The following is a 20,970-nucleotide window of genomic DNA, read 5'->3' as shown; positions in this document are numbered from 1 at the left end:
CTGCTCAGTTACTGGGATTTTCACGCACAACCATTTCTAGGGTTTACAAAGAATGGTGTGAAAAGGGAAAAACATCCAGTATGCGGCAGTCCTGTGGGCCAAAATGCCTTGTTGATGCTAGAGGTCAGAGGAGAATGGGCCGACTGATTCAAGCTGATAGAAGAGCAACTTTGACTGAAATAACCACTCGTTACAACCGAGGTATGCAGCAAAGCATTTGTGAAGCCACAACACGCACAACCTTGAGGCGGATGGGCTACAACAGCAGAAGACCCCACCGGGTACCACTCATCTCCACTACAAATAGGAAAAAGAGGCTACAATTTACACAAGCTCACCAAAATTGGACAGTTGAAGACTGGAAAAATGTTGCCTGGTCTGATGAGTCTCGATTTCTGTTGAGACATTCAGATGGTAGAGTCAGAATTTGGCGTAAACAGAATGAGAACATGGATCCATCATGACTTGTTACCACTGTGCAGGCTGGTGGTGGTGGTGTAATGGTGTGGGGGATGTTTTCTTGGCACACTTTAGGCCCCTTAGTGCCAATTGGGCATCGTTTAAATGCTACGGCCTACCTGAGCATTGTTTCTGACCATGTCCATCCCTTTATGACCACCATGTACCCATCCTCTGATGGCTACTTCCAGCAGGATAATGCACCATGTCACAAAGCTCGAATCATTTCAAATTGGTTTCTTGAACATGACAATGAGTTCACTGTACTAAAATGGCCCCCACAGTCACCAGATTTCAACCCAATAGAGCATCTTTGGGATGTGGTGGAACGGGAGCTTCGTGCCCTGGATGTGCATCCCACAAATCTCCATCAACTGCAAGATGCTATCCTATCAATATGGGCCAACATTTCTAAAGAATGCTTTCAGCACCTTGTTGAATCAATGCCACGTAGAGTTAAGGCAATTCTGAAGGCGAAAGGGGGTCAAACACAGTATTAGTATGGTGTTCATAATAATCCTTTAGGTGAGTGTATATATATAATTTTTTTTATACTTCTAATTGGCTTTAATTTGTTTTATTTCACTTAAACTTAATTTCCGAGGCAACATTTATAACTTTAGTTTTTTTGTGTGTGTGTTTCATCTTATTTTTAACTTAATTTCAGTTTTATTTCAATTACTGAATTTTTTTTATATAGTTTTATTTTGATATAACCAGTGTTAGGGATATTTACTTTTAGAAGCAATGTATTACAATATTGCCTTACTCCCTAAAAAGTAACTAATTTTGTTAGCCTACCTAGTTACTTTTTATGGAAAGTAATGCGCTGAAGTGTCTTTTGCATTACTTTTTCTCACCTGGGCTGGGCTTGCTTGCTTGTATAACAAAATAATAACAAAAAAAGTTCTAATGTAAAGAGAAAAGCAACCTTTCAGCTGTGCTGCTATTCTGGATTGCAGAAGATAAAGGATACGGGAGAAGAGAGTTCAACCAGAGATGGTTTAATTGGGAGATATGTGAGTCTTGAATCACTTGTGCCTTTATAACCAATCACATTACAGCCTTGACGTCATTAAATTTCATTCAGAGTTGTGCGACAGTCAATCACTGTTGACGGATAGTACCATAGAAATTAATGAGAAACTGAATGTAAACTGAGTCCTACCTGTTGCGCAATTGTCTCTGACTTCTCTTATAAAACAGCATTTTTCAGTGTAAAATCTATAAATAGATCAATCCAAAACAAAAGTTTAAGAGCAAACATGTTGAAGATTAGCCAATAGGCAGTAGATTTATTAAATGTTAAGCTGTTTTCCCACAAAAGCAGTTTATTCAACGTAGTGAAGCCTCTCCTCCATTGACATTGACAATGGCCTCTTGTCTCCTTCCCTTTGTATCGCAACGTTACACTATTTTTTGCAAACTTTCGAGGCTTGCCTTAAAGTGGCTTTGGTTCAACACTCTTCCTTCAGCAATAAAAACTAAAAATGAAACACAAATGTGATGTTTATCTAAAGTCATTTTTGCTTATTAGTATGATTGAATTGGATCATTGAAGGTCAGCAGCGAAGACATTGGTTAATAAATTGAGATTAAATTAGTTCATTCGTATTATTTGACAAGTTTAATTATTGCAGGTTTGCATACAATTCTGATAGTCTAAAACAATAACCAGCATGTTTATACAGCACACACAACACCTCTGCACTTACACCCAATTTCTCTCAACATGGGGACAAAAGAGGCATTGAATGGGAAAACAAAGAAACTTGCATTACTTATTTAAAAAGGTACCTCAGGTATTTTGTTGTAAATTTAAAAGTAGTGTGTTATTTTTTTAAAGTAATCTGATTACTTGTAATGCGTTAACACTGGAGATAACAATATCAACACTGACTATCAGTAGTCAATTCCCTCCATAACTGAAATGCTCAGGGAAGGCAGATACTCTTATGTCATGCGTGCCTTTTTTTTAAACAATAGAATGTTTGGCATTTGTTCAGTCATAGTGTCTGTAAATGTGACAGGAAGTCCTTGTACATTTTTTTGACAGGTATGATTGTTTGTGCTGATAGTTTTCCAGATAGACAGGTTTTGGCTGCATTACTGTACTGAGAAGAACACTTTAAGTCACACTGTCACCTCACACCCTCTCCGGTCCTCTTAAACTGAATGATTGGCATCTGAATGAATAAATCAGTCAATCAACATGCTCTTCTTAACCTTTTGTGTGTGTCTGCTGTTGAGAAATCTGAACACACAAATGCTTTCAGGGCTTTTTTGACTGAGAGTTACTACATGAGCATGCTTCAAAAATGCATATAAAGGCAAAGTCTTTCCTTGCTCTTTTGAAGTAAAAGAGTTAGATGTACAATGTAGACGTTCGCTAACCTAAAACCACCCACGCTTTATATATCGAAACCTATTCAGTATCTTGGCCTGCCCTGATGAACTGTGCTGATACATAAAGGTTAGCCAATCATAGCTAAGCTGATTTACATTATTTTATGGTCAAACCTTTCAAAATATGAAATACACTACAATTTCAAAACTTCGGGTCAGTAAGATTTTATTTTATTTTTTTGGAAAGGAAATGAATTATTTTATTCAGCAAGGAAATAATGACTTAATCAAAAGTAAAGACATTTACAATGTTATGAAAGATTTCTATTTCAAACTAATGCTGTTCTTTTGAAAATTTCTATTCATCAAAGAATCCTGAAAAAAAAGTATTACGGTTTCCACAAAAATATTAAGCAGCAAAAACTTTTTCAACATAACAAACCAACAGTCGATCAGTCTAACAGTTAATTATCTGCATGGCTTTGTCAGTCAATGTTTGCATTCTAGTTCAGTTTTGGCAACACTGTTCTGTATTTTTATTTATTTATATATTTTTGGGCTCAATGGCTCTCTTTTTTCGTCTGCTCTGATAGGGTTCAACAGCCTGTGGACTATTAATGTCCTCTGACTGCTCTGAAACAATCTGTCCGTGAATGGCTTCATTAACTAGTATCAGATTAGATTATGTAATAGATTAAGTTGGCTGCACATCAGGCACTGAATACAGGAAGTGTCTTTCGTCTGTCATCAGTGTCTGCTGTCCCTCCGTCCTCTATGTCAAATCTCTCTTCATGTCTCCACTTTGTTTCCTGGCCGATGACCCAGAAGTCTTTCTCGAGCTGTCAGTGTCGCCCCAGTGCTGTCGTGAGATTGAGAGGGCCTTGAGACTGACGCTGGTCATTGGACTGACTTGGCCCTCCACAGGGCTCCAGGAAGTGGCTTTATTCAGGCTGATGATTATGGACTGTTGGGTCAGTGTGACGACCAGCTGTGGTTTTTGGGCTGATTTGCACTGGTATTTGGCAGTAGGATTGTGTGAAGCTGTCCAGTATTCAAGCTCTTACTGTGAGCATGTTGGCACAAGGATGATTCCAGCTCTGCCAGTTTACCAGTCCGTTTAAATGTGAATTGGTTAATGGGAGCAGCCAGTTAGTCACTTACCTGCCGGATACTCACACCCTCAGAATACGGCACAATGCATAGAATCAAAACAATGACCTTTTTACTTTCTTAAAGTTGGCATGACACGGAAGTTGCGATTAGTCTTTTCTTCTCCACTGTGACATATCTCTAAGTGAAACGGCTTCTCTAACAAGAGAAAATGTTGTTGGGACTTGATTTTGTCCACCGGTAATTGATTGGATGATCTCATGACAGGTTGTCCCGCCCTTGCGCCAGTAAACACATCATCAAAGAAGAGATGTCGCTGCAAGAGGGAGAGGAAATTATTTTAACTACTTGGGTACATGAATTTTAGCAAAGAAAAATAGTAGTCAATTTTGATTGCATGGTGACTTTAATGCTTTATGGAAGTGAAATGCATTCTGAATGCCTTTTGGTGTCGTCATAGCATACGCAATTTGATTTGGGCGTGTAGCTTTAGTTTTCATAAAGGTGAAAATTGATTATTTTTTTTAATCAAATTTGAAAAACAGGTTTGGGAATGTTTCATTTTATTTACAGAATTTAATCCATCCATAATTATTGTGGTTTTATAATTTCCTTAAGATTTTGTTCACGTTGAGCATGACACTTGTATTCTTACATTTTGTAGGACCTTTTCCCATAGCCTAAACGTTATGGAAATCACTATGCAAAGAGAAGCAGCAAGACCAGACATGCTGCTGTTTTCTGTCCGCAGGGCTCATGCCTCGTGCCTCGTGCCCTCAGGATGTTTCTGAATGAGAGAAACATCTGCTTTTTTTGTGCATCTTTGCAATATGTTATGAGTTTGTGGAGCAGGTGTTTAAACCAGCCTGTAGTTTGGCCCATAGAAGAATGTCTCCACCTCCTCTTGTATAGTTACAACCTGTGTTTTACAGTTTTTAGAAATTTGTAGAAAGAAATATTTTCAATGGCAACTGAATGATACGACATTGAACATTGTAAATGCAGTATGTCATCCTCTTTAACTAAGATCTATGGCTTGGATTCACCTCAGAGATCAAATTATGCTATGCTAATCATTTACATGCTAGCTATGCTTTAATCCTAGATTTAATCAAATCATTTATGTATAGCCTATATATTATATATAAAAATACAGCTTATATGTATTTAGAAGCAGATGAAATGCACAGTTTTCTGCTCCATTAGCACTTGGTATTAACAAACATAGGATTAGCAAGAAGAGCTAAGAATAACCAGGCTTTGAATGAAGGAGGTGCTACGTTTCCTAACCATAGCAACGAATAGGCTTCTAGGTGGGGCTTAAAAAGTCTTTAGACCTCCCACCATGTGACATTGTGTTCTTGTTTGGAGACCCTCCTAAACTCCGTATTCATCATAACAATAATGTAAGTTTTGATGTGTGTGTGTGTGTGTGTGTGTGTGTGTGTTAGTGCATGTGTGTGATGTATGCCATTTAGTCCTGCCCCCTGTTTATGCCTACTCTAATCATTTGCTATAGTTAAGAAATTAAAGAATGTTGGATAAAGTTAACATCAGTCTTTCATTGTGTCCATTTAAAGCATTGAAGTCCTGAATGCAGAAGAGTTGCTTTCAGTGAAAACAGCTGATAAGATGAAGAAATTCACTGATCCATGAGGATTTTGTAGAAAGACCACACAGAGACAAGGGATCCATCTGCGCCGGGGAGCTAATCAGATTAAGGAGCCCACCGCGTCCTCCATAGACAACTCCAGCCTGTTTGTGTCCTGTTTGGGAGTGCTGATATGATACAATATGACAGGCATGGACTGGTCTACAACCCTACCAGAATAAAAGGCCTCATGGTGGGTTTGTAGCGGTGTTGTAGTTAGTCACAATAATATTGTGTTATTTCTTCTGTGAACATTCATGCATGTTGACGCAGAATCATTTAATCAGAATATATTTTAAATTGATTAATTTAGTTGCAGCTCATCCAATCAGAAATCACCCTGTTCCCAACCTTGGCCAATCACAGAGGCTCATTGCAGCTCTATAAAGTTAATCTGATAAGTTTTACCAGAATGAACAATTACTTTTACTGTTTACTTTTGAGCTGAAGACTTTTTAATCACAGTGAATCAGTTAAGCTTGCTATTTGTTACTGAAAATAGATCTGCATATTTTCTGGAAGCAAAACTAGTCATTACCGCAATGCTAGGATGTTTGAAGTGGTTGCTAGAATGTTTCTCTCAGTTAAAACAGCTCAAACATGGATTTCAGTCCGGGACTAGGCTTAAGCCTTGTCTGTAACTCTAATTAAGTCAGGCTAACAAAAATGAACTCATGAAGAAGTGTGCACAACGTCTCCCTCTGGTGGATCTGTGAGGAACAGCAGCATTTTGTTTAGTCACATGTTGTTGCCCCCTTGTGGTGGAATTTAAACATTCATCAACAGAGTTGTCTCTTGATGAAGTTTGTGAATTGAGTTTGACTGGATTTTCTGAAAGGACAGTTAAGCTGTTTGAATCCAGTTTGTTATGTGTGTGTTTATGTATGTGTGTGTGGGGGGTCAGGGGGTACTGGGGTCTACATGGTTATTAATATCCTCTGTGTCCTGCAACAGCTGCTACCCCCCCCTCCCAAGCACGAACTCCGGCTCGACGTCTATGTCGTAATGTCCTGTCCCACGTTGAGCTCCGCTCAAGACGTCTGCCCATGGATGCCTACCTGACTAACTGGTTAACATAACAGAGGGAATCCGATGTGTCTGCTTTGTGTTTGACAGGTATAAGAATCAGGGTTTAAAGCTTGCGGGACAGCCGTGTGTGTGTGTGTGCTTGTCACTTCACATCGTGGCTTCTTCACATGTGCTCTATTTATAGTGACTGTGTGTCATGAAAGCTCTGTTGCCTTAAACTGCACTTTCACTTTCAGACCGGTTCTTTTTGCATTACAAATGTGCTCTTCCAGCATGTTTTTTTTTTTTATCCATGAGAAGCTTGATGCTTTATTCTTTATTTAGATCTTTGTTTGTCCATCTGTCATAATTTACTCACCCTCATGCTCTAAATAACAACTTAAATTGCAGTTTTGGAGGCTTGGAATATAACACGAGTCATATGATTGAGCCGTTTGTCATTTTTGAGACTGACAGCCCCAGTCGTCATTCACATTCATTTATTTCGGAAAGCTGCATCATTGATCTCTAGCCTTGTTGTTTGACTAAGTGAGTGTCATGCTGTAAACCTAAATGATGCTTCTTCTTTACCCTTTACTCCATCTAACAGACTTGATGTTCATCCTTTTTTCTTCCCTTGTAGCTGTTCATTCTACCCATTCACCGCAGGGTCCTAGTACCCCCAAAACTTCAACCGAGAAGACTGCCTGCTTCTTCCCGATCTTGTATTCTGCCTCTCACCAAAAAAGCCTTTCTTTCCTCCCCTTTCCTTTCCTCTCCTCTCCTCTGTCTGTTTCTCCATGGCCTTCTCATCTCGTTTCTCATTTTGGGAGAAAAAGGGAAGTACAGTTTTATGCTGTTTGTTAATTCATAATTTGTTAATTTATTGCCCGCTCAGGACAGGTGAAATATTGAAAAATATTGACCAAACAATCAGATATCTTACTCTGTAGTAAAATCGTCTAAACTGTAACTTCTAAACTAGTTCTATTAGTTTAGAAGATACAGTTTAGACGATTTTTCTACAGAGTAAGATATATGATTGTTTGGTCAATATTTTACAGAGCTCCTAAATGGGACTGCAAAAACTATAAAATGGGAGGAAAAACTATATTTCAGTGCTTTTAGTGCCTTTTTCAGTGCCCTGGCAAAATGTTTGTGTTCCCGCAAGAAACTTTGCATTTGCTAAAAAAAAATTAAAAAAATTCAGATCATTTTTGCTCAGTCTAAAAAAAATCCCCCATCACCATGTTTTATCTTGTCTTATGTCAGTCTGAGTTATATTACAATAATAATTACAAAATGCTAAAAATAAGCAATTTATTTGAAAAAAAGGGATATTAGTAAACTTCGAAGGCTGTCACAAAATGTATTTTTCAGTTAAGTACTAGTGGAAAAGGAATTATACATTGTACCTTTAAGATTTCTTCTTTGTCGACATTCAGTGACTTTCTAGTTAGGTGCATGTATGTGATAATTTAGCTGTACCATTTAGTAAAGTAAAGACGGGCATTAGAATTTATTCTTACAGAGGGATAATGAACTGTCTGACCTCATCTCCGCCTCTATGAGAATCCCCATTGCCTAAACTGTAGAACGGGAGAATAGAGAGAAAGCAGGGTCAGAGAGGTCACATAAGACATCAAGCACAATGTCTCAGGTCAGAGGGCCTGATCTTTAATACTGTCTCCATCTGCCTCCCTTCAGGTGAAAGATGAAAATGTCCCAGGTGCAAAAGTAAGTGTTTGAGCAGCGTCGTATTTCTGCATGACTCGGATTTCACATGGGTGTCTGTTCTGAGATCAGACGAGATCACATCTCCCAGCACTTTGCATTTGTTATTGTGGCTGTGGTTCACTCTAAAACACATTCTGTGTGTTTACTTCACATATATCATCAGGAGGTGCTAAAGATGGGGTTTGTTTGGAAAATGGTGGACTTTTTCCTTTAGGACAGCTGTTGGCTTCCAGCCTTACACTTTGTCTATAATTACCGTATGAAAGGAATTCAACTGTTTCTGATGCTCAAATGTGAAAAGAAGCAGGAGTTAAGATAATTATTGCAGTTGGAGGTGAGAGTGATTGTATGTGAATGTTTGTTTGGAACTGTAATGCTGCTGTGCTCCAGTGGGCGGAGTTTGCTGACATCACACCCTGCCCTTTTTGTCCTCCAATCACTATTGTAGTGGGAGGGGCAGCTGGAGAGAGAAAGAGAGGGAAGGAGCATGAGAAGGATGCTGAGCTGAGGATGTGTGTGTGTCTGAAGCAAATGTGTGAGAGGTTTGCAAGTCATCATGGAGGTGCACAGCTGGAAGAGCACCAGTATCATCACCTTCAGGATAGACATGAAGGTCTGTCTCCACATAAGAGCTCATTACTAGTATCTTATAACTAAATGTGCACTTTAAACTGTCATTTTATAATGTGAGGTGATTGTGAGGTCTTCGCAATACACCGGTTCTGAATTGTGCATAGTGTGCAAAAGAGACTACAAAAAGGCTGTGCGGTTGAGCCTGTAGAGTTATGTTTTAGGGCTGTAAGCCAGGGTTACACTGCAGTGAGCTTAATTACAGGGTTTGTCTGTTAACCTGCCTCACTGTGCTGAGGAAACAACTGCAACGTGCCTGACCATGTGGAAGAGAGCAAATCAAAGTGTGTTTCAGATTAACTTTCAGTACTTCTTGCTTCTGGGATGGAGAGTGTAATGACCCTCTGATATTCAGAACGGCACCCATTTGTTCCTTGTTGAATTTTACCGAAGCTGTTGTGAACTTCGAAGTAGTACTGTTGTAGGTTACAAGGGATGTGAACCTTGCTGCTAGCGGGTTATTTCACTGGTGTTTACTTTGTGGTGACCTGTACATGTGTGTTTTGGGTTGTGTGAACAGTCGGACAGTGAGGACAGCATGAGTCAGTCTCAGACGGCGGTAAGTGGCCCAGCTGAGAGACACGGAGGTGAACCGTCAACAGCGGTGAATCCAGAGCGGCCACTGATTGTAGACCAGAGAAGCAGTGGCTCCATAAATGGACGTCATGTCTGCGTGGAGTCGGACACGTCGGCAAGGAGAGGAGTGAACCTGGCGCACAAAAGTAGATCAGAGGAAAAGCCATTGACAGCCACTTCTGTTCCCAAAACAAGCCGTCCCCAGCAAGCCAGCAGCTCAGTGGATGGAGATGCCCTCTCCTTTGGATTGACCAGCCTAATGGGCCGTGCAAGGACTAAAGAGCATCGCTCCCGCTCGAGAGCTGCCGAACGGAAAGAAAACCAGGAGGAAGGCAAAGAAAGGATTGGGGAAAGTGAGACGCCCTCAGAGGAACCCCAACCATCCGCCCCTGCAACCAGTCCATCTCCTAAAGCTGACCCTCTTGCCCCTCCTGTTGGCTTTTTACCTTCTAAACCGAATCCTCTTACCCTTCTTGCTGGATTTATGCCAGCTGCCAAACCCAACCCATTGGCTCCACCTGCTGGTTTCATCCCAGCTCCTAAACCAAATCCTTCCACTCAACATACACCCAAACCTGATCCTCTGGCACCACCGACGGGATTCATTCCGGCTCCTAAACCAAATCCTTCCACTCAATATACACCTAAACTTGATCCTCTGGCACCACCGACAGGATTCATTCCGGCTCCTAAACCAAATCCTTCCACTCAACATACACCCAAATCTGATCCTCTGGCACCACCGACGGGATTCATTCCGGCTCCTAAATCAAACCCTTCCACTCAAACTATGCCCAAACCTGATCCCCTGGCACCTCCAGTGGGATTTGTTCCTATCCCAAAGCGAGACCCGTTTGCCCCGGTGGCAGGATTCATCCCCAAGCCCAAAGTTGACCCATTAGCACCCCCCGCAGGCTTTATTCCTGTGCCACGGACTGCTGCTGTGCGAAAGCCAGAGGTACAGATTGCATGTGTTTCTGAATGATTTGCAATGCATGTCAATGCAAGCCAATGGTGTGAAACTCCTCGAGGCTCGCGGCAGAACTAATATCTCGCCATATCTAATGTCAAATGCTTTTTCTCACCCTTGTGTAAAGACTTTGACTGCTGTCTCACTTTAACTCTCTGAAGTGGATTGCAGCTATAACTCTGAAATCAGCTGTCGCCTACAAGAATTCAGCATGGCAAATAATGATTGCTGGAAGCAACTTTTTGTGCTTTTTTCCTAAATGGATGGTGTATCTCTTTAAACTCCCCACTGGCTTTAAAAACAAATTGATGAGTAGAAATCCTATGGAAATATTAGAAACTTTGTTGGCTGTATAATCAGACTAACATTGCACTGGCGCGGATCATGTCAGTCGCAGAGTTGTAATTCCTGATTGTGGTGGTTCCCATCTTGCTCGTTTTTGGCATGATTGTAGGCCGTCTGCTTGCATACAAGGACACTGATTAGTGCTGTGTCTGTGAAGGGAGTGTCAAAAACTTCTGCGGCTCCTGCTGAAAACCTTCCATCTCAGATTTCTACCGTCGCCAACCAACAGGTGTGTGTGTGTGTGTGTCCCGCAACTGCCAAGATGTTTGTGTAATACAAAGGTGTTCAACAGTGAGAGTTGGGTGTTGAAAGTGGATATGTCATTGTTGCTTGTGTCTCACTGCTGATATTCAGATTTGACCGCTGTTAACAGTTGTTTACAGTTACACTATTGTGTCAGAATTGGTCTTGCCTTAGTATGAGCAGGCCTGTAGGTTTCAATGTCAGTATAATTTTATTTAATCTGAAGCAGATGAAAATTACAGGTGGTTTGATAATAATCACCTTGCTGTCCTATCATAATCACTGATCCTATATGATTTCATCTGTAGGGGTCTCCAGTGATGCCCACCCCAGAGATTCTTTCTTTCTTTCTTTCTTTCTTTCTTTCTTTCTTTCTTTCTTTCTTTCTTTCTTTCTTTCTTTCTTTCTTTCTTTCTTTCATGAAGTGTTTGATTAAAGGGTTAGTTCACCCAAAAAGAAGATTATCCCATAATTTACCCACCCTTAAACCATCCTAGGTGTATATGAGTTTCTTCTTTCAGTGAAACACAATCTGAGTTATATTAAAAAATACCCTGGCTCTTCCAAGCTTTAAAATGGGAGTGAATGGTAACTTGAATTTTGAAGCCCCAAAAAAACGCATCCATCCATCATAAAAGTAATCCATACGGCTCCAGGGGGTTAATAAAGGCCTTCTGAAGCGATTTATAACTGTATAAACTATCATCTCTAGCTTCTGGTAATGACCATTCGCGAGTCGAGTTCCGGCACAAGAGTGACCTCTGACCCGACGTATGACGTAGGATGTAGGAGTAGCGTAAGCTTAGGTGAGAGTAGACGCATCTTGCGGTTCAAACAAATAGTGCTGGGCATCGAACTCAAGCTCCTCTATCATTTTTCTTTAAAAATTCTCATTTTAGACTTCTAATTTGTGACCGGTGTTTTGGTTTGCTCTATCCTCTGCGATTCTGCGTTCGTCAATACGTCATGCGTCGGGTCAGAGGTCAATCTTCAGATGAAACTAGACTTGTGTACGGACGTTACTGGAAGGCAGTGATTATAGTTTATAAAGCTATAAATATAGATATTTTTCTTACAAAAACTTCGCTTCACCCCTTTATTAACCCCCTGGAGTCGTATTGATCACTTTTATGATGAATGGATGCGCTTTTATTGGGCTTCAAAATCCAAGTTACCATTCACACCCATTATAAAGCTTAGAAGAGCCAGGATATTCTTTTAATATAACTGAAAGAAGAAAGTCATATACACCTAGGATGGCTTGAGGGTGACTAAATCATGGGCTAATTTTCATTTTGGGTGAACTAACCCTAGTGAACTAACCCTATATTAAATACATAAATATGTAAATGTATTTGTAGTATACTTGGCATAAAATAAATGTATGTCAAATACATTTTAGTATATTTTTCACTAGGGACCCCTTTAAGACCTGTTGATTTCTCTTCAGTTCACAATAATTTGGGGGTTTGACTAATGTTCATGTAAAATATAAATCATATAAGGTGCATTATTACCTGCCTCTTTCCCTGTTATTTATTTATCTTTTGAGGATTTGTGCTTACGACATTTGATCTCTTGGTTTTCCCGGCCCTTTGCAGGCCAAGGCAGCCGAGGACCCTGTGGCAATCCTGCAGGCTGCACATGAAGCTGCCAGTCTGTCTAAGGTCTGGCCACTGCATTGCCTGTGTGAAATTCTGCTTATGTGTACAGCTTGGTAGAGTCTTATAGTGCCATTAGAGGAGTCAGACCACCTCAGAGCTCCTGGTTGAACCGAAGCATGTTTCCCATTCAAATTTTCATTTGATCTATGTGTGCACATTTGATAATTTAGTTAATTTTGCCATTTCTGTGTGTTATAGATTTTATTTGTGGTGTGTGAAGAGAACTTTTTATAATTTTTCTCTCTTGACGTAATGGGTGGAGTTCAGCGCCACCTCTGTGGACTAAATGGGTGGAGTTATGTTTAGTAATATGGTTATGGGTAGGTTTGGGTGTGGTTGAACCGTCTAGCTCCACCCATTACGTCCAGCGATTGGGTGCTGGATGTCAAGCTCCACCCTTTGGCTCTGCAGTGAGCAGCCTCTCTATAGACTTCAACCTAATGATGCGCATTGCTCTGCTGTATTCTTTTTTAGGTTAGATGTGTTTGTCTCCCTCTATTATGCACATCTCCAGCAGTTTTGTTGTGTGCAGATGCTTCACTATAATTATATTCAGATGCTTTATTACCAATATATTTAATTTATATTTTATATATATATTTCATCTCAGAATTGTGCTAGCAGTGTTCACTTTATAATATCACAAACATAACAGACTGAAAAGCTGAACTGAATCACAATCAATCCACCACAGAGTTACGGGCCATCTACATTACTCGCAGTTTGTGTGTGTTCTGACTATCTCTCTCGCTCTCTACTGCAGGTGAAGACGGAGGAGCAGCTTGCTGCAGAGAAGGCCTGGTACAACACTGAGAAAGTCTGGCTTGTCCATAAAGATGGCTTTTCTTTGGGTTAGTGAAGTCATAGTGTTCATTAAACACTCCTATTATGATCTGGATCCTCAAATGTCCAGTGACAAATGTTCATTTTGTCTGTATAGCTACACAGCTCAAGACAGAGATGGGCTCTCTCCCAGAGGGGAAAGTGAAGGTCAGACTGGAGCATGATGGGACATTACTGGAAGTGGACGAGGATGATGTGGAGAAGGTGGGCGGAGTCACTAACCACATGGATGATGGTGACCCATGCAAAACTCAAGCAACCTGTTTAAATACTCTCGTTTTATCTATCGTTCTATCTGTCTCTCATCAGGCGAATCCTCTTTCATATGATCGAGTGGAGGATCTCTCGTCTCTTCTGTACCTCAATGAGTCCAGCATCCTTCACACATTGCGTCAGCGCTATGGTGGAAACCTCATTCACAGCTATGCTGGGTCAAATCTGCTGGTGATCAATCCTCTCAGCACCCCTGCCATGTACTCAGAGAAGGTACGAACTTCACAAAAAGTTATAGTCACCTCAGAGTTATGTTCAAAAGAGATGGAGTGACATGGTCTCTTTATATCAGGTGATGCAGATGTTTAAGGGCTGCCGGAGGGAGGAAACAGCCCCTCACATCTTCGCCGTTGCTCAGTCGGCATATCATCAGCTGCTGACAACACGTCAGGACCAAACCATCGCGCTACTGGGCAGGAGCGGCAGCGGAAAGACCACCAGCTGCCAGCATCTGCTGCAGTACCTGGTCACCATCGCAGCCGGCAGTGGAAAGGTGTACTCGGGTGAGGAACAAAATGAGGACCTCAGAAAACATTGCTGCCTTGTTGTACACTGCTACTGTGAATATGAAGCAGCATGGCCTGCTTTTTTCTGTTTGTGCTTCTTGTACTTTAAAGCCTTAAACTTTGGAAGCTTGTTTCTGCCACAGAAAAAAAAAATATATATATATAGTTTTAGTAATTTTTGTACTTCAATTAAACATTTATTTCAGTTAGTGACCAACATTTCTAATTTTCTATTTAAAAAAAATAAATAAAATTAAGTTATTCTTGTAATATTATCGTCCATGTGGACATCCATGACATGCAGAGTCCCTCAAGGCACAATTCTTGCGCCACTCCTGTTCAACCTGTATATGCTCCCAATGAGCCAAATAATGAGAAAGAACCAAATTGCTTACCACAGCTATGCAGACGACACACAGATCTACTTAGCCCTTTCGCCTAACGATTACAGCCCCATTGACTCCCTGTGCCAATGCATTGACGAAGTCAACAGTTGGATGTGCCAAAACTTTCTTCAGTTAAACAAAGACAAAACTGAAGTCATTGCGTTTGGAAACAAAGATGTTCTCAAGGTGAACACATACCTTCACTCTAGGGGTCAAACAACTAAAAATCAAGTCAGGAATCTCGGTGTGATTCTGGAGTCAGACCTTAGTTTCATTAGTCATGTCAAAGCAATAACTAAATCAGCATACTATCATCTGAAAAATATTGCAAGAATTAAATGCTTTGTTTCCAGTCAAGACTTATTGGATTATTGTAATGGACTCCTCACTGGCCTTCCCAAAAAGACCATAAGACAGTTACAGCTCATACAGAACGCTGCCGCCAGGATTCTGAGCAGGACCAGAAAATATGAACATATCACACCAGTCCTCAGGTCTTTACACTGGCTCCCAGTTAGATTTAGGATTGATTTTAAAGTGTTATTACTGGTATATAAATCATTTAATGGCCTAGGACCTCAATACATTGCAGATATGCTCACTGAATATAAACCCAACAGATCACTCAGATCATTAGGATCATATCAGCTAGAAATACCAAGGGTTCACTCTAAGCATGGCGAGTCCGCTTTTAGCTATTATGCCAGCCGCAGCTGGAACCAGCTTCCAGAGGAGATCAGATGTGCTCCTACAGTAGTCATATTCAAATCCAGACTCAAAACACTTCTGTTTAGCTGTGCATTTACTGAATGAGCACTGTGCCACTGTACGTCCGACTGTTTGCACTGTATTTTCTTTTCTTTTTATTCTAAACTGTTCTTATTTCATTTGATTATTTTAATTACTTCTATGTAAAGCACTTTGAATTACCATTGTGTATGAAATGTGCTATATAAATAAACTTGCCTTGCCTTGCCTTGAAATTAATCAAGATAAATTCTATGATTTTTTACCGAGCATCATGAACTGTTCCCTCCCCACAGCTGAGAAATGGCAGGCGGTCTATTCGGTTCTAGAGGCGTTTGGAAACTGCAGTACAGCAATGAATGGGAACGCCAGTCGCTTCTCACACATAGTCTCTCTTGACTTCGACCAGGCAGGACAGGTGGCCTCTGCATCCGTTCAGGTAGTGTACAGCGAGGGCGATTATTCATCATTTCACTGGGGGATTTATCTCTGATTTGATTTACTGTATGTCTCCCATACAGACCATGTTGCTGGAAAGGTTCAGAGTGACCAGGCGACCAGAAGCAGAATCCAGCTTCAATGTGTTTTACTATCTGATGGCCGGAGCAGATGCATCTCTAAAGTGAGTGAGAGACTATTATTTAAAAACAAAAAGCATACATACTAAGTGCATACTTACAGCATAAATCAATCCAGCCATCTTTTGTCACAATAAATAGTAAGAATAGTGTGCAAACTGAGATTCATCCATAGCAGGAACATATGTAGATTAAAGTTGATCGTCGTGCCTTTCAGGACTGAACTTCATTTCAATCACTTTGCTGAGAACAACACGTTTGGGCTCCTCTCTCACTCGAAGGTAAGAAATGTCACACATGCAATCATAAGGCAGAGCTAGACACACATTTTATCTCTTTTATCTGTACACATTGTATCATATCATCTTTTCTGTAGCCCGAGGACAAGCAGAAAGCCACTCAGCAGTTCACTAAGCTGCAGGCTGCCATGAAAGTCCTGGGCATCTCTGCTGAAGAACAGAAAACAGTGTGGCTGATTTTAGGAGCCATATACCATCTCGGTGCTGCTGGGGCCACCAAAGGTAAAGCTACCAGCTTCTCCAGTGCCTAAACCAACACTAATATCTGAACGCATGAGAACACTGTAGAATACAGAATGCCTGATTGCACAGAGTGTATTTTAACATCTGTCCACTAAGAGTCAGTAGAGTATTTTCACTCATGTGACTGAGAAGTGTGTGTATGTGCTTGATGTCTAAAAAACATTTGTCAGTTATCATCAGTGTTTAAAACTGTTTCATTGTGTACAACAGTTGTTGCGTTTGTGTTTTATTTGTTGTAATCATGTGTTTTTATTGCATATTGATGTTGCATGCTGCCCCCATCATAACACAGAAACAGATGCAGGTAAATGCAAGTCTCTCTCTCTCCCTGTTTCTGTTTTAGAATGAAGGCAGGTGGTTTTATTATTTTTATTTGATTTATTTAGCTTCTTAATAGAACTGTGTCCATCTTTCATCTGCCTGTGTGCTTGTTTCTGCTCTGATGTCGAACGCCAGAATGAAAATGTTTGTTCTCTTTGATCATCAATCCAGGAGATGAAAGTTTCTCCTTGTTCTTTGGGCATTTGACCAAAGAGCTTTCACAGTAGCTGGAAAATCTATTCTAGTTCAGCATAATGTGACGGATGTTTTGTGGTAACACTGTTTTTCTTTTGCGAATGCGACTTTCTGACCCTTCAGCGGGCCGAAAGCAGTTTGCCAGACACGAGTGGGCACAAAAAGCAGCGTATCTCCTGGGCTGCACGCTGGAAGAGTTGTCGTCCGCCATCTTTAAACAGCAGGGAAAGAGCACCCTGCCCCGCTCAGTCAGCGTCCGGCAGAGTACGGATGATACGGACAGCTCGGGTATCTTTTTTTGTTTGTTAATATTCTTAAATATGTCATAAATGCTTTCCTATTTTATGTTTAACCCTCATCCTTCCCTTTGGTGATTTTGACCCGAAACTCATTTAGAAAATAAAAATAAAAAATTGAGTATTCATCAGAGGGGTCCAAGACCCTGGGACTTTTGTCGCACTTGAACCATGAATACACGCACAAAAATTTGAATGGATTCAAGGAGTTTTGTGGTTGAAATTTAAACAAGTAAGAAATCCTTCCCTCGCGGGTCAATTTGACCCCCTTAGGAATGAATGGAATGCGAGGAATGCTTCAGTACGCATAGAAATTCAAACTAAAATTGCTAAAACTTTACCAAAAAAAATATAGTTATAATGTCTACATTTGTATCTGAATCATGATCTGAATGCATACTGAAGAGAAACTGACTTTAGGACCCACCGGAACAGTTCATTTGCTCTAAATAGAGCTATAAGACCATCTAGTGGCAAGAGTCATGAAATATCATGTTAAATTATTATTATTAGGACGGCAAAGACACCCAATGTAAGATATTTTGAGCTGAATTAAAAGGGTTATGCATGAAATTGTGAGTTTTTTTTTTTTTTATTTAAGTTGAAGGAATGTGATGAATGTGCTTAAATATATTTATTTATTATATATTGATCAAATCTAGTAATTTAAAGGTAAATAAAAATAAAAAATAAAAAAATGCATTAAAAATAGAAAAAATATGATCAAAATGAAATAAAATAAGCTTTCTGGACAAAAAAATTATAATTTGTAAGTATAATTTTAGGGCTTCAGGTCATTATGACTTGCAAGGGAAAGATGTGTTACAAAGTGCGAGGGAAGGATGAGGGTTAAAAAGAGTTTTTGTGTGCGTTTCAGTGTCTAAAGCAACAGCAGCAGAGTGTTTGGAGTCCATGGCATCTGGTTTATACTCTGAGCTTTTCACGCTCATCATCTCTCTTATTAACAGGTAATCAGTGATGCAGTATGAACTTATTTAGTAGGGTAAGAGATACATTACGCAGCACATGTATCTTTCACAGCACATGTGTTTTTCTCCTTTCAGAGCACTGAAGTCCAGTCAGCATTCTCTCTGTTCTCTGCTGATTGTGGACACACCAGGGTTCCAGAACCCTCGTCAGGTGAAGAACCAGCGCGGTGCCACGTTTGAGGAGCTTTGCCATAATTACGCTCAGGAACGTCTACAGTTGCTTTTTCAGGAGCGGACATTCGTAAGGGAACTGGAGCGTTACAAAGAGGTGCGGAAAAAACACACATCCTGAGCCAATGACAAGTCAAAATCTCATGACACTCGACTTCTTATAAAAGCTCTACATTTATATGGCTGTTAATATACTACAACTTAAATGTATATTTACAAATTAATTTTTTATTTGTTTTATTTATTTGCCTGTATTAGATGGGTCAGTGGAGCAATGCACTACTACTCTGACAGTTTAATAAAATAATTATAAAAAATAATGCAATAAAATGTTGAGTGGTTCAGTGCCTTTTTGAAAACTTTAAACTACTATTAACTTGACATAGCATCTTAAAAACAAAGCTCATGACACAAGATTACCAAGATTACCATTTGTACATAGACAAACAATTAATCACAATCGATTAACAATCCTATATGAATGGCCTTCAAGTCTATCTCGGATAGGAAATACAACAAACAATACACAACTGTTCAAAAGTTTGGGTCAGTAAGATATTTTAATGTTTTTGAAAGAAGTGTTTTATGCACACCAGGACTGCATTTATTTGATCAAAAATACAGAAAAAACTGTAAAATTGTGAAACATTATTAGAATTTAAAAGAACTGTTTTCTATTTTAATGTATTTTAAAATGTAATTTATTCCTCTGATGCAAAGCTGAATTTTCAGCATCATTACTCCAGTCTTCAGCGTCACATGATCCTTCAGAAATCATTCTAATATGCTGATTTGCTGCTCAAGAAAAAAAAAAAAATCTTCTAATTATTATACATTTGGCTCCGAAACTCTGGAATAGTCTTCCTGATACTGTTCGTTGCTCAGACTCGCTCTCCCAGTTTAAAACTAGATTAAAGACGCATCTTTTCGGCCAGGCATTCATATAATATTTTTAATCTTACAGTTCAAACTACAATCCGGCCTCTAGTTCATAAATGCCAGAGGAGAACTGGCCCCGACTGAGCCTGGGTTCTCCCAAGGTTTTTTTTTTCTCCATTAGGTCACCTGATGGAGTTTTAGGACACCATTAGGTCACCTGATGGAGTTTTTTCGGTTCCTTGCCACTGTTGCCTTTGGCTTGCTCAGTTGGGGATATTTTGGGGATATTTCATTTTATTTTATCAATCAATAAATTCCACTAGAAACAAACCTTGTTGTATTATTTTATTTTAATTTAATACTGTGAAGCTGCTTTGATACAATCTGTATTGTGAAAAGCGCTATACAAATATACTAGATTTGATTTATCAATGTTGAATACAGCTGTGCTGTGTAATATTTTTGTTGAAGGATTTTTTTATTCAGAATTCTTTGATGCATTGAAAGTTCAAAAGAACAGCATTTATTTGAAATATTTTTTTTGTAACATTATGAATGTCTATAATGTCACCTTTGATCAATGTAATGTATCCTTGATGTGAAATGGGCAAAGAATGAATTTCTTTAACAAAAATTTTTACTGATTCAAAACTTTTGAACAGTAGTGTATATTGATTTCTCAGGCCACTTTTTGCCATTTCTATTCAATGTTTTATTCATCTTCCACTGTAATATAATGTCTTATTATTTTCATTTTTCACGAAAAACATTGGCATATGCAATTATTTGCAGTTAAATTAGTTTCATTAATTTGCAATCTAATTGAAGCAATGCATTATGAGTCAATGTCCATCCAAACAAATGAACTGTCTCTGTGTTTCCATAGGAAAACATTGAGATCACACTGGATGACCTGGAGCCCAGCCCTTCTCGCTCATTGGCTGTGATTGATCAGTCCTCCAGTCAAGCCCTGGTCAGACACACTTCCTGAACGAATCAACTGCTATGGCCAATAATTCAGCTAATGTTTAAAGCTTGTGTGATTTATATCTAAAGAGCTCTCTGGATAATAATTATTTAATGTAACTCCCATCTCTGCATTTGTGTTTAATCAAAAACACTTAGATGTTGAAGATTGAAACTGGAAATGACAGACTGTCCTATCCTATATATAATATTAAATATCCTATATTAAAAGTCATTGTTTGGCCAGTCTTTGTGATACACTTTTTTAACCGTGTTTATAAGTACAAGTCAAGAACAGAAGAGCTCAATGTGAGAGATCTGAAGGAAAAGTGTGTGTATTATTTCTACGATTGTGATTATTTGACAGTGGATATTCATGTTTGTGTTTCAGGTACGTACTCTGTCCCGCACAGATGAGGCCAGAGGTCTGTTTTGGCTGATGGAGGAGGAGGTTTTACAGCCGGGAGGGTCCGAGGAAACACTCCTGCAACGACTCTTCAGTTACTACGGCCCTGCGGAGGGAGAGAGCACAGGTCACA

General features: G+C 39.7%; 1 protein-coding gene across 9 annotated transcripts in view; it reads left to right on the top strand.

Moving 5' to 3' along the window:
* Positions 1-20,970, top strand: part of myo18aa (myosin XVIIIAa) — a 52,192-nt gene that overhangs the window by 7,821 nt on the left and 23,401 nt on the right. For 4 of the 9 annotated variants that reach the window (XM_084104175.1, XM_084104170.1, XM_084104174.1 and 1 more), the window contains exons 1-18: positions 7,230-7,414; positions 8,283-8,311; positions 9,462-10,475; positions 10,990-11,061; positions 12,677-12,742; positions 13,503-13,590; positions 13,680-13,786; positions 13,892-14,068; positions 14,148-14,358; positions 15,791-15,933; positions 16,016-16,116; positions 16,290-16,353; positions 16,449-16,593; positions 17,254-17,418; positions 18,304-18,394; positions 18,491-18,683; positions 20,352-20,438; positions 20,823-20,964. In XM_084104175.1, coding sequence (XP_083960301.1) covers positions 7,375-7,414; positions 8,283-8,311; positions 9,462-10,475; positions 10,990-11,061; positions 12,677-12,742; positions 13,503-13,590; positions 13,680-13,786; positions 13,892-14,068; positions 14,148-14,358; positions 15,791-15,933; positions 16,016-16,116; positions 16,290-16,353; positions 16,449-16,593; positions 17,254-17,418; positions 18,304-18,394; positions 18,491-18,683; positions 20,352-20,438; positions 20,823-20,964 — 2,935 coding nt within the window. In that variant the 5' untranslated portion in view covers positions 7,230-7,374. Of the gene's footprint in view, positions 1-7,229; positions 7,415-8,282; positions 8,312-9,461; positions 10,476-10,989; positions 11,062-12,676; positions 12,743-13,502; positions 13,591-13,679; positions 13,787-13,891; positions 14,069-14,147; positions 14,359-15,790; positions 15,934-16,015; positions 16,117-16,289; positions 16,354-16,448; positions 16,594-17,253; positions 17,419-18,303; positions 18,395-18,490; positions 18,684-20,351; positions 20,439-20,822; positions 20,965-20,970 lie in introns of those variants that run through there. The other 5 variants (XM_084104173.1, XM_084104177.1, XM_084104176.1 and 2 more) reach the window with 3 other exon arrangements.

Source organism: Abramis brama (genome assembly GCF_963993115.1).
Source record: "Abramis brama genome assembly, chromosome: 25".
In the NCBI taxonomy this organism is placed as follows: domain Eukaryota; kingdom Metazoa; phylum Chordata; class Actinopteri; order Cypriniformes; family Leuciscidae; genus Abramis; species Abramis brama.
This window is presented reverse-complemented; position numbering and strand designations above follow the sequence as displayed.